The sequence below is a fragment of the Panthera uncia genome, chromosome A2 (genome assembly GCF_023721935.1).
Source record: "Panthera uncia isolate 11264 chromosome A2, Puncia_PCG_1.0, whole genome shotgun sequence".
Classification (NCBI taxonomy): Eukaryota; Metazoa; Chordata; class Mammalia; order Carnivora; family Felidae; genus Panthera; species Panthera uncia.
The window spans coordinates 139700354-139714424 of record NC_064816.1 but is presented as its reverse complement, the minus strand read 5'-3'; the positions used below and the strand labels follow the sequence as shown (position 1 = coordinate 139714424).

Genomic DNA, 14071 nt, shown 5'->3' with positions numbered 1-14071 from the left:
CCCCGCCCCCCGCGGTCTTATGCATGTTATCTGAAGTAGGTAGTAATGAAATCTTAGTCAATGCATGGTACCCAGTAGGTGCCAAAGGCAATGTATCAGTCAGGATGGGCCAAGTTATGCTGCAGTAGCTTAACACAACAGAGGTTTCTTTCTCATTTATACTATATGTTCACCAGAGATGAACCAGAGATAAAGGGCTCTGCTCCATGACTTCCTCACTCCAGGACCTACATTAATGGAACAGCTGCATTTGGAGCATTGATAGTCACTGTAGTGGAGGGAAAAAGAAGGTTAAAGGTTTTGGAGGTTTTTGAACCAGTGCTTAAGTGTTCCAGTTTAGAATTAACACACATCACTTCTACTCACAACTCATTGGCAAGAACTAATTCATGGCCCTGTCCGACCACAAAGGTGTCAGGGAGTACACTTCTTTTTTTTTTTTATTTTTTTTAACGTTTATTTATTTTTGAGACAGAGAGAGACAGAGCATGAACAGGGGAGGGTCAGAGAGAGAGGGAGACACAGAATCTGAAACAGGCTCCAGGCTCTGAGCTGTCAGCACAGAGCCCGATGCGGGGCTCGAACTCACGGACCGTGAGATCATGACCTGAGCTGAAGTCGGACGCTTAACTGACAAGCCACCCAGGCGCCCCAGGGAGTACACTTCTATCATGTGCTTGAAAGGCAAAGGCAGAAATACTTGGAGAACATTAATGAGTACCACTACTGAACCTTCTAGTGAATAATCATTCAGCTCACTATCCCTCCTGCAGGTGGAATCCATTCACCATAACTCCCCGAAGGAGACAATCCAATAATTCCCTTCAGCCACAACATCAAGGCCAAACTGAAGAATCTCCAGGTGATGCACAATGGTTTCTATACCAGTTTTGGATGTGGCTTGAGATGGAGATCTATAAACTAAAAAGACAAGCCATGTGCTTCCGCACATCTAATAAATATTGGTGGAGGGGCGCCGGGGTGGCTCAGTCGGTTGAACATCCGACTTCGGCTCAGGTCATGATCTCACAGTTTGTGGGTTCGAGCCCCGCATCAGGCTCTGTGCTGACAGCTTGCTCAGAGCCTGCAGCCTGCTTCAGATTCTGTGTCTCCTTCTCTCTCTCTGCCCCTCCCCTGCTCATGCTCTGTCTGTCTCTCTCAAAAATAAATGTCAAAAAAAAAAAAATTAGTAAATATTGGTGGAATGGGGACAAGATGAATGCACTGAGGGGAAAGGGGGAGAATGGGAAACACAGCAGCCTCATGATTATGACGTGCCACTGAGCAGATGCAGTGAAGTCCCCTTACCCCGAGGAAGGGAATATTCCTTGATTAGGCCCCAATTCTGCTTCCTAGGAGTACTGCCTTGGGCAAATGTACTCTCTTTTAAGCTACTGAGAATTTAGGGTTGTTGCTGCCGCATAACCTAATCTAATGTGTCCTTGACTGATAAGGAGACAGGAATGTGTGTGTTGCGGGGGGCAGTGGGGGGGGGGGGGGAATGTTGCATGTTAAAAAAAGAAAAAGCCTTAGTATGTGTGACATTAACTTACTTGGAGGGCAGCAAAGAGATCTTATTGAAAGAAAGAGGACAACTCATGTTATACAGTAGAAGAGTATCTGGTAAAACTGTTGTCTACAGTAACTTAGAAGACACATTATTTAATCTATCTAGTAAGAGAAAGTCAGAGAACAGAATTTTAGCAGCCTGAATTGGATACTGTTGGTCACCATCAACAAAGTACAGAATTAGCTCAGACAAGACCTGAACTGGCCAGTTTGCAAGCAGCACAAGGGACGTAGAGAGACTACAGAAATCAACCGGCTTGCAGGGTTCACAGAAGCAACTGTTTCTCATCCCTAACAGGTTAACAGATAAAGCTGAGAAATGTTTGGAATGACAGACGCCATTTTGAACTCATGTTTTTCAGGTAGAATAACCGATTGGCCATCTTACCCATCTAATTGCCTTGACCAGGTTTACCTATACCTGTCCCAGTTTTAGCTCTGATAAGTACTACACCCCAGAAAACCCCTCTGCCAAGCAAGTGGGGACAGCAGGTGACCCTACTCGTAGGAAAGACTGTAACAGCGGTATGACCATCATATCTGTTGTTAAAACCTAAAACCTCCAAGTAGATCCAACTGTCTTAGAGCAAAGACCTCAAAGGTTGTGGCACCCTATAAACCATTGCAGTTAAACTGCTTGGGGAAGAGACTTAAAATGCAACTCTCCCACTTAAAATTTGAAACATACCAAATGAGTCGGAGAGATGTGAGAATAAGAAAATATATCAAATTTAAGAAATATGTCTAGGAAAACTACTGGCACATGAAAGTGCCTGAAATCAGAGATAAAAAACCAACTATAGTTTTGATTGTACTATGCTGCTGAAACACAAGTTCACATAACCCCAGCCATCCACAAAGGATCAGGGAGCCCAATCGTGCTATGTGCCCAGAAGGTGGGAAGCTGGAAATACTTGGTAAATAGCACCAGTGACCACCACCGTGCAATAAATAGAAGTGATGTCCAGGGGCACCCAGGTGGCTCAGTCGGTTGAGTGTCCGGCTTCGGCTCAGGTCATGATCTCACGGTTCATGAGTTCGAGCCCCACAGTGGGCTCTGTGCTGACAGCTCAGAGCCCGGAGCCTGCTTCAGATTCTGTCTCCCTCTCTCTCTGCCCCATCCCCACTCATGCTCTGTCTCTCTCTGTCTTAAAAAGAAGTAAAACATTTAAAAAATAATTTGAAAAATAATAATAAAAAAAGAAGTGATGCCCAAACCACTAGAAGCTAGTGTTTCTGTTACAGTTTCAGCTAGTGGCACTTAGGCTTCAGAACAACCCAGGAAGCAAAAGTAGTTCAGCAGAGAAGACCATATTCCAGTCTTACCCTTGGGCAAAAGTAAATCAAACTCACCTTACATAAAATAACACAAACCAAGAGACTGTGAATGGATCTATATTACGAGGGACAGAGGAGTGAATGCACCTGAACATGGACGAGTGGTGGATACAAGTAGAAAAAAAATAGCCCTCCATTTCTGTGTAAAAGCCACGCTGCAGAGATCTGGGAGTAAACAGAAACAACGGTTGTGAGATGTGGGCATTTTGCCAAATGACTTGGAGAACAGAGTTGAGCCCTCCTTACTTCAGCAGTGCAGAAGGAAAAAACCAAGGCCTACTGGACTGACAGTCTCCTTCTCCCAGAGACAGAAGGCGAGGGTGCTAGAATAATCATTTTTCTTTAGAAATGGAGAGTCAAGAGAATACTGGAATATTCTTGGCCCAGGATCAGAAGACTTGTTGATATGAGGCAGACACAACTGCCCTGGCCTCCAAATCCAGGTGTATTTACCTGATGTTTTAAACAAAGTGTTTTTAGAAATTTTTTTTTTTCAACATTTATTTATTTTTGGGACAGAGAGAGACAGAGCATGAACGGGGGAGGGGCAGAGAGAGAGGGAGACACAGAATCAGAAACAGGCTCCAGGCTCTGAGCCATCAGCCCAGAGCCTGACGCGGGGCTCGAACTCACGGAGTGCGAGATCGTGACCTGGCTGAAGTCGGACGCCCAACCGACTGCGCCACCCAGGCGCCCCTAAACAAAGTGTTTTAAGTACTTTTCTGCTTCTAAGTTTTTAAGATGTCAAACCCCAGATCTAGGAATTAAGACCCTTCCCTACCACTAATTTCAAGGGCAGAGGTCAACAGGACACAAAGTAGAAATATATACTCAACTTTTATTTCATTAGAAATCCATTTAAGCCACATGGTGGCCATAATGCCATGTCCTGAGCAGGCTTTGTCATCCCAGTGTCCCCTTCAGACTGATATTCACAAGTTCACTGTATGTTGGAGAAAGGGCATTTAACATGTGAAACAATGAGAATTGGACACTATTTCATCATTCCCCCTCCCATACACCAACCCATACATCTCTCCCACACAGACAAGCTCTCACCGAAGAGAGGCTGAACATCAAACTGACTGACTATAAGACGCGCAAGTCCGAAGGAACTCTTGGCAGATGTTGAGGAAGCAGGGACGAAAACGACACCATCTCCCAACGGCTGAACATGAAGCACAAGGCCCTAGCTAAGAGATGTCAGAGAACTATTGTCAAGGACACCAGAGGGTACAGCAGACCCCGGGAAGAGTGACATTATTCCATCAGTCATGGGCAACCCGTTCACATGGGACAGGCTCTTTTTCCAGAACAGGAGCATCCAGATGGAGAGGCCCTTCAAGGGCCTGGTAACAGTTCTGATAATACTGATGTTCGGAGCCTGCCTGCGCAGTTCCTGCCCGGACCCTGCCTGGTGTTCCAAGGTTATAGCCGGTGGAGTGAGGTCTTATCGCACCCCTCTGGATGGATGGTCTGGAAGGCCCTAGGGGGCTCTGTGCTGGCTGGTTGACTTCTGGTGGTCCAGGAGCTCCCAGGTAACGGGCTCTCCAGTAAGCCTCCCAGGGACTCCATCAGTCTAACGAAAATGGAGAGCAGGGTCAACACCACACCTAAGAGATAGAGGTTCAACAGAGGCTTCATGGCTGAAAGGACCCCACACTCCTCTGTAGAGCAGTAAAGCTTTCTTCCACTTCTGGAAGGCCTCTGGATGCTGAGGAAAGAGAGGTGTGGTTAACCTATAGCCTTCTGGGATATGCATGCATCTGGCCCTGACTTCTGTCTTCCTAGGGAGCTAAGACAGGGAGATAGGGACCAGCGCATGTTCTTCCGCAACAGAATCTCCCAGCATATTTACACTATAAACCCCATGGCCCCAGAGCTAGACTTACTTCTTGGGCTAACTCAAAAGCACTCCTCAAAACTTTTACATCTTCTAGGGCACCTGGGTGGCTCAGGGGTAAGCTTCTCCCCCCCCACCCTTGATTTAGGTTCAGGTCATGATCCCACGGTTTGTGGGTTCCAGCCCAGCATCGGGCTCCGACAGCATAGACCCTGCTTGGGATTCTCTCCCTGTCTCTCTGCCCCTCCCCCACATGTATGGGTGCCCTCTCTCTTTAAAGTTTAAATAAACTTTAAAAAAACAAACAAACAACTTTCACTTCTTCTAAAGCAAAACCTTTTTACTCCTCCCGCCTGGTGCAATGCACAATCCCTGTGCCACAGCTCAGGGCACAGAGGGACCAAAAATCTTCCAGAACCGAGTCTGTTTCTGAGGGAGGAGTTGTAAGAACATGCCCTTGAGAAAGCAACCTGTCTAGAGGTCTCCCTCACATCTCAGTCAGGTTCCTGTTAATCATAAATTTTTTGATAAGTAAAAATAATTCTAAGACAGTCAAATCTATCTAGTTCACTTAACTACGCCCTGAATAGTATAGTGTGTTAGGCGCTCTGCAAGGTACTACGGCCACACGGGGTCCTGCAGACATGAACCCTGTCCTCATCGGGCGGACAATCTAAGCAAGAAGACAGGCAGTTACCACCCACCCACCGCGCCAAGTGCTGTGACAAGAAGGGTTCTTCGGGAGGGCAGGACTGGGACACCTAATCCAGCACTAGCGAGCATGGGGAGGGCGTCATGTAACACAGGGTCATCCCAGAAAACACAGCTGGAGCGGCTGACTCCCGGACCCGAGTGGAGGAGGAGCAAGGAGCACCCGCTCCAGGCACCGCGGCCCCAGGCCAGGAACCCGAGGTGGCCCGAGGGGCACGCAGCCCGGGGAATAGGGGCGGGAAGGCGGGGAAGCCCACAGGGTCGCTCACCTCCAGGAGGAAGGGCCAGGAGCCGTCCACTCGCGGTAACAGCGGGTCGTGCAGGAGTCGAGAAAGTCAGCCCCGGGACAGAGCTGAATCGCAACCAAGAAGATTCTCGGAGCACAAAAGCGCAGCCCTCCGCAGGCAACGCCGGGAGGCCGCCCACACCGCCCGCTTATAGCCACGTCCCAGCCCCGGAGCCCGCGCATGCGCACTGGGGCCGCACGCACTCGCCCGGGCGCACGTCCGCGGCCCCGCCCCCAAGCGGGGCGGTCCGAGGTCGGGGTCTCGGAGCAGGGCTCTCAGTCCGACCTGTTTTGGAAAGAACGCAACTTGGGGTTCTGAGTCACTGAGATCGGCAGTAAGGCCAGCGTGTGTGTTAACTCGGACTGCTTTTTCCTGCTGCAGGAAACTTTGGAAGGAATCGGCACATTTACCCCCGTACTAAGTGGATTGGAAGACACACCTGAGGTGCCCCAATCCAAGGGACCCTCAGGTCCGATGAAGACCGGTCTGCGGAGGAGGGCTTCTTCACCAGACATTCCAACAAAGCACAGATTGTCAGAAGGCATCAGACCCCCACCCCCTGCCCCCAGTGTTTAAATTCCAGGGACTGAAGAGCTGACTTTCACTTTCTAGAAGTGTCAGCATTCCGGGCACCACCCCCACTCTCCAGTCCAAGGCCTGAGGTTTAATTTACCACTGATATCATTGGAATGGTGAGGCGTTTTCGCATCGTATTAAGTTCTGCTTTCTACGAAAGTTTGTCATGTGTCAGAAAATGTGAAACACTCAGCTGGCCCTGGTGCCTGTTCTGACGTCACAAAGACGTCACTTTGTACTCACTGGGCCTCAGTTTTCTCACCTAAAATGTGGACACAAGATGATTTTATTTTATTATTTTTTTAACGTTTACTTATTATTGAGAGAGCATGAACATGGGAGGGGCAGAGAGAGGGGGAGCCACACAATCCGAAGCAGGCTCCAGGCTCTGAGCTGTCAGCACAGAGCCCGAAGCGGGGCTTGAACCCAGGAACTGTGAGATCATGAACTGTGAGATCATGAACTGTGAGATCATGACCTGACCCCCAAGTAGGACGCTTAACCGACTGAGCCACCGGGCGCCCCTACAAGATGATTTTTAAAGATACTTTCAGATTGAACCAAAGAGCTAGGAGGTGACAGTTCAGTCTCATACTCAGATTTGGGGGCTGGGAAGCTTTGCTAATCCCACCCCCACCCCGCCACCCCCGCAAAACCAGAGAAATGTAACCGTTCTACTGTGAGAGCACCCAAAGGCGGGTCTCGGAAAATAGAGAGTCCTGGGAAGACACCAGGAGTCAGCGGGCCCCTGGGAAGGAACCTTCAGGCAAGAAGGCTGCCAGGGGTTTCCTTGCTTTCCTCCTGGGGAGGAGGAGGAGGGCAGTGGGCCAAAGCGCCGGGGCAGGTGAGTCTAGGCTGGTCCACGGAGCTGTACGACTGGTGGTTCCACGTGCCAGGATCATGTGCCGAGGCTGGATGGGGGAGAACCCGGGAGCTCTGCCGTGCTCTGCCTTTTAGTGAAAAAGCAGGAAGGGAGGAGCCAAATCCCAGCTGCGACCTTTCCCCTACTTTCTGGGTTCACAGTCTTCTTTTTCCAGGAGGAGTGGGTGGAGAAAGGAGAAAGTTGGGGATGAAGACGTGCTGGCAGGCAGGCAGGCAGGCAGGCACTTAGAAACTAAATTTTCTGTTTAGCCGGCAAGAATTTTTGGTTTTTCCTTAGAGTTTTGTCTGCTTTTGTGCTGGACCCAGTGACTCTTGCTCTGTTGTTAGGAGACGCTAGAGCGCCAAAATCACACTGCCAGATGTCCCAAAAGCCATCACTTGCTAGTTGGGGGCTTTGGGCAAATCCTTTAATCTTGTTGTGCTTCAGTTTCCTCACATGTTATGTGGAATGATAATAGCCCTTACCTGGAAAGTCAATGAATTCATCCTTGTATAGCACAAAGAACGGTGCCCGGCACATAGAAAGCATTCCATGGCAGGCACCTGGGTGGCTCAGTCCCTTAAGTGCTGGACTCTTGGTTTCAGCTCAGCTCATGACCTCAGAGTTTGTGAGTTGGAGCCCCACATGGGGGTTCCATGCTGACAGTGTAGAACCTGCTTGGGATTCTATGTCTCCCTCGCTCTCGCTGCCCCTCCCCTGCTCACACTCTCTCTCTTTCTCTCAAAATAAATAAATAAATAAACTTAAAAAAAAAAATTAGAAAACATTCCATGAGTGTTAACATCATCTGTATCATTGACCACAAAAGTCCCAAAGAGGGACTTTGTTCATAGTAGCCTACGTTTGGTGCTCGAACCCCGAAGTTCCACAATAACCCTTTGGGGTCTGCATATTGTGAGCCTTAAATTTTTATTTTCACACAGCTGGAAGGAAGAGATGGGCACCTCTCGAACAATTCCCTCTCCCCCATATTCACTGTCATTGCTTGAATGTCATGCCAGCTGAAGATAACCAGGGTTTGAGTGAATGTAGGTAGCCCTTTGCTTCCCAACTATCAGCTACAAATATTATTGGCTGTCATCTTTGGGTAGGTACTGGGATGTCTAAGTCAGGATTCTTGTCCTGTTTCCAACACTGGCCAAATTAATCAATCTATTTGAGCCTTGGTTTCCTAATCTGTAAATTAGGGAAAATCATAAATAAATAGGAGATGCTCAGTAAGTAGTGACTATTGTTTTATTAAGCCATTTAGAAGCAGGTTCTTTTTTCTTTTTAAAGAAACATGTTTATTTTAAGTGTTTATTTATTTTGACAGAGGGGTAGGGAGAGAGAGAGAGAGAGAGAGAGAGAGAGAGAGAGAATGAGCAGGGGAGGGGCAGAGAGAGAGGGAGAGAGAATCTCAAGCAGTCTCCATGCTCAGCATGAGCCGGACTTGAGGCTGGATTCCATGAACAGTGGGATCATGACCTGAGCCCAAATCAGGCATCAGATGCTTAACCGAGGGAGCCACCCAGGGATCCTGCAGCAAATTCTTTTTTTAAAAGTTATCTCTGTGCCCAACATGGGGCTTAAATTTACAACCGTGAGGTCAAGAGTCACTTGCTTCACTGACCGAGCCAGCCCCTAGAGGCAAATTCTTATCCTAAGCAAGCTGTCATCTAGTTGGATAGATAAGACCTAAAATATCTAACTACCAGCCCCAGGTACTGTAGGAGTATTGGTTAGAAATTAGTCACACTGGAGCGTGAATCCTGCTCCACAATTTGTTAGTTGTTGCCCTCGGGCTCTGCTGGCCTCAGTTTCTTCATTTATATAATGGAAGCAATAATAGTTCTAACCTAATAAGACTGTTACGAAGATTAAACTAAAGAATGGGTGTAAAATACTTAGCATAGACTAAGGGCAAAATAAATGGTGGTTATTAATCTAATTAGCTCCCAAAGCACACTATCATGAATGTACTGCGGTTCTTGGGAGCCCAGAAATAGAGGAAGAGAGAGAACTGGGTGGTAGGCAAATATGAAGTAAGAGCATAACTAGGGTGGAGATGCCTTGCTTGGGGATCTGGAATTGTAACATTCACCATGAGTAAATGGAAGACTGGAAACGAAGTAAGCATTTTTTATTGGAGAAATACAGGAAAAGATGACTATCTTACCCAGCATCTTTGTCCCCACTGTTCCACCAAAGGAGGGTAGATAGGGTCCCAAGAGAGTTTGTCTTCTCTTTGCGTTCTACCTCCTCATTGGGGACTGCTTATCAGGAAAAGCTCCTTATGTGGAGGTTCCTCGGAAAATTAAAAATAGAGCTGCCCTATGACCCAGCAATAGCACTGCTAGGAATTTACCCAAAGGATACATGAGTGCTGATGCATAGGGCACATGTACCCCAATGTTTATAGCAGCACTCTCAACAATAGCCAAATTATGGAAAGAGCCTAAATGTCCATCAACTGGTGAATGGATAAAGAAGATATGGTTTATATATACAATGGAATAATACTACTTGGCAATGAGAAAGAATGAAATCTTGCCATTTGCAGCAACATGGATGGAACTGGAGGGTATTACGCTAAGTGAAATTAGTCAGTCAGAGAACGATACCATATGTTTTCACTTATGTGTGGATCTTGAGAAACCTAACAGAAGACCATGGGGGAGGGGAAGGGGGAAAAAGTTACAGAGAGGGAGGGAGGCAAAGCATAAGAGGCTCTTAAATACAGAGAACAAACTGAGGGTTGATGGGGAGTGGGGGAGAGGGGAAAGTGGGTCATGGGCATTGAGGGGGCACTTGTTGGGGTGAGCACTGGGTGTTGTATGGAAGCCAATTTGACAATAAATTATATTTAAAAAAAAAAGAAAAGAAAAGCTCCTTATGAACCCTATCTTTATCTCACACCCCTTATGGAGTCATAGTCAGCCCACGTGGGAGTACTGTGTGACAAATACACTATCTTCACAAATTTGATCTTATGATCCTGGGTCCGGTTAAAGAACATGTCTTGCATTGCTGGTGAGTACAAATGGGTACCCTGTATGGAAATCAATTCGGTAATGGCTGTAAAAACGAAAGAATGTGTACGCCCCTTAACCTAGAACTTCACTTGTCATTGCAGGCAAACTCCTGCACGTGGAGAATGGCGTATTCAGAGGCAATCGTTGCAGCACTGTTTACCATACAGAAGATTGGGAAGAAGCACAGCAGCCTATCAGGAGAAACTGGTTAAGTAAATGACCGGGATTGCACTTTCATACAGTGGGTCACCGTAAAGTCAGCAAAAAGAATAAGCAGTTTTGTACATATGGACGTGATCTCCACAATACATTAAGTGGAAGAAGCCAAGTATATAGTGTGTGTGTAGTATGCTACAGTTTATGTTAAAACAGACCCGCAAGACAGGATGTACAAAATGAGATACCACCTCCTACCCACTAGGATGGCTATATATATATATATATATATATATATAACATTTATTTAGTTTTGAGAGAGAGCACACAAGGGAGGGGCAGAGGGAGAGGGAGACAGAGGATCCAAAGCAGGGTCCGTGCTGACAGCAGAGAGCCCGATGTGGGGCTTGAACTCACAAACCGTGAGATCATGACCTGAGCCGAAGTTGGGCGCTTAAGCAACTGAGCCAGCCAGGTGCCCCTATATATCCATTTTTTTTTAATTATTATTATTTTTTTTTAACGTTTATTTACTTTTGAGACAGAGAGAGACAGAGCATGAACAGGGGAGGGTCAGAGAGAGGGAGACACAGAATCGGAAACAGGCTCCAGGCTCTGAGCTGTCAGCATAGAGCCCGACGCGGGGCTCGAACTCACGAGCCGTGAGATCATGACCTGAGCCGAAGTCGGACGCTTAACTGACTGAGCCAGCCAGGCGCCCCCCTATATATCCATTTTTAAAGAAAATAAAATAAGCGTGGGTGAGGATATGGAACCCTTACGCATTGCTGTTGGGAATGTAAAGTGGTCAGCTGTTGTGGAAAACAGTTTGGCAGTTCCTGAAAAAGTTAAACATAGAGTTACCATTAACTTACACGCAAATGTTCATAGCAGCATTACACCTAATAGTCAAATAGGTGGAAACAACCCAACTGTACATCAGCTGATGAACAGGTCAGCAAAATGTGATACAATAGAATACTATTTAGCCGTAAAAAAAGGAAGTTCTAATACATGCTTACACTATGGGTGAGCCTTGAAAACATTATGCTGAGTGAAAGAAGCCGGACACAAAAGGACACGTATGATTCCATTGACATGAAATGTCCAGAATGGGGAAATCTCTAAAGACAGAAAGTAGGTTAGTGGTTGCCAGGGGCTGGAGGGAGAAGGGGATAAAGAATGACAGCTAATGGGTACAGGGTTTCTTCTTGGGATGATGAAACTGTTCTAAAATTAGACAGTGGAGCTGGTTGCACAACTCTGTAAATACACTCTACACCACTGAATTTCACACTTTAACGGGGTGAATTTGGGCATGGGAATTGGATCTTAATACAGCTGTTACTCTTTAAAAAGGAAGGCAAATTGAAGACATCTTCAAATGACAAACAAAAAACAGAATGAACCACCCTAGACCCTTATTAAGGAAACTTGCAAGCATGTACCTGAAAAGAAAACTGAACCTAGGGGAAAAAATTGTGAGATTCAAGAAGAAAGAGTGAGTAAACACTGGGAAAATGAAATAAAACCGAACAAATTATGACTACTCAAAACTACCTTTCCAGACCAGAAGAAGGTAGGACACACGGCCACAGAGTGCAGCATGTGAGATCGGAGAGGTCCTCGCCCAGGACAGACGGCAGCAGAACCACGGACGAAACCTCGAAGAAACCCGTCAGGGTTAGTGGATACAGCTGCATCTGTGTGAACCCGCTGGCTGGACCATCACAACGGGAACAGCCAAGATACGAAGGCTGGGGAAGTGCATGGAAAGTGTTTCTACTGCTTTGCAACTTTTAAGTCCAAAGTCAATTCAAAACAAAACAAAACAAAAAAAAACTTTTAAAGGTTAAGAAAAACAAGCACAAAACTGTTTTCGATAATACCACTTTTTTTTAAATGGTAAACATTTAAGCTGGGAACGTTCTGCTTATTTTTTTCTTCATAGTACTCAATACCATCAAACGTGTTTTATATTTATGTACGGATCAACTATCTGTCCTCACTAGCAGGTAGCTCCCTGAGGACAAGGATTTGGGCTGTTTTGTCAATAACTATGCTAAACCCAGAGCGCTGCCTGGCATGTCGTAGGTGCTCCGCAAATATTTGTTGAGTGAATAAGGAACAGCTGCTCACTGATTGGTTTCATTTATTTGTATCTGTTGTGCAACATTTTAATAATGAGCATTACCGGGTGATACAGCTACGAGATATCCCCCCCCCCAGACTATTCTCGGGTGCACATGAGTTACTTTTACAATTGGAGAAAAAACACATTTTGTAAAATTAATTGCTTGTGCAACATTGTGACAACAGCAGATATGCAACGACAGCCAAGGGAGTTTGGATGGGGAAATTGGGTCAAGAGCAGTGGCAGCTGTGGAGGTGGGGTGTTTGGGCGGGCTGGGGCAGTGCAGGGCACCAGAGGAAGGTGGAGCCATGGAAGGTAGAGCCGGTCCCCAAAGATGGGCCAAGAGCACCCAAGGCAAACAGAGGCTTCTTCGCCCCCTACCTGGGCTAGGGGCCTCAATTCTGAGTGTGGTTCTGATGCTAACTACTCACTGACCTGGGACAAGTTACTCTCCCTGTGAAATGCAGGGAGGAGGCAAATGAACTGTCTTCTAAGCGTTTCTGCCTCAGGGGTGTGTGGTTCCAGAAGCTGCGGCATGGGTGGGAGTGGGTCTGGAAGACACTGGAGACCTCTGTCCACAAGCCCCATTTGGGAATTGCTCGATGAACAATGCAGAGTAGAAAAGAATAGTTTTCAAAACTATATGGACCATATACTTTAACTATACATATATACACACACATAAATATGTACATATTATATATGTATATATACACATATATGTATATACATACATATATACACATATATATGTACACATATTATATATGTATATATATTATACATGCACATTATATATGTATATATATTATACATGTATACATATATGTATTATATATGTATATATACACATATATATGTATATACATACATATATACACATATATATGTATATATATATGGGAGAGACTGACAGGGTGCATTCTGAAATATTAACATTGACATTATTTTTCATTAGGCGGGCCCTTTAATTCATTAATCACAATAAGTTCAGTGCCAGGGACCTATAGACTTTTCAAGGACTCTTAAAAATATTTGAGATATGGAAAAGAGAAGAAGTTGCTTCAAGATTTTTTATTTTATTTATTTATTTTTAATATATATATTTTACGTTTATTTTTTATTATTGAGAGAGCAAGACAGAGCATGAGCATGGGAGGGGCAGAAAGAGGAGAAGACACAGAATGTGAACGAGGCTACAGGCTCTGAGCTGTCAGCACAGAGCCTGACGCGGGGCTCGAACCCACCAACTGGGAGATCATGACCTGAGCCGAAGTCGGATGCCCAACCGACTGAGCCACCCAGGCGCCCCTTCAAGATTTTTTAAAAGGCAAAATTAAAATGAATAAACACTTAATCAAAGGTTCTCCAAATATGACATCATGTCAACTGGACAATTTCAGTTCAACCTGATAACTTTAAATGTGGGATATGGGTGTATTTTAATGTGCTGGAGGCATCCAGCTTACGTAGGCATGTGTAGGAATCGTGCAAGTTTCTTAAAATGAGTAAGTGGTAGATTATGAATTAGTTTTATAGTTTCCTGTAGTTTCCAATTTT

General features: G+C 45.8%; 1 protein-coding gene and 1 long non-coding RNA gene across 2 annotated transcripts; one reads left to right on the top strand and one right to left on the bottom strand.

Annotated features, from left to right (window-relative positions):
- Nucleotides 1–3725: 3725 nt before the first annotated feature.
- On the bottom strand, nt 3726–6015 carry HILPDA (hypoxia inducible lipid droplet associated). Its single transcript, XM_049641782.1, is given in 3 exon segments — nt 3726–4395; nt 4398–4621; nt 5731–6015. Coding segments are annotated over 3 exon segments (462 nt in total). The 5' UTR covers nt 5931–6015; the 3' UTR covers nt 3726–4357.
- Nucleotides 6016–6027: 12 nt separating this feature from the next.
- LOC125930120 (uncharacterized) lies at nt 6028–12990 on the top strand. Its single transcript, XR_007460068.1, has 4 exons — nt 6028–7168; nt 10123–10219; nt 10323–10428; nt 11946–12990. It is a non-coding gene; the product is annotated as an uncharacterized LOC125930120 (long non-coding RNA).
- Nucleotides 12991–14071: the final 1081 nt, after the last annotated feature.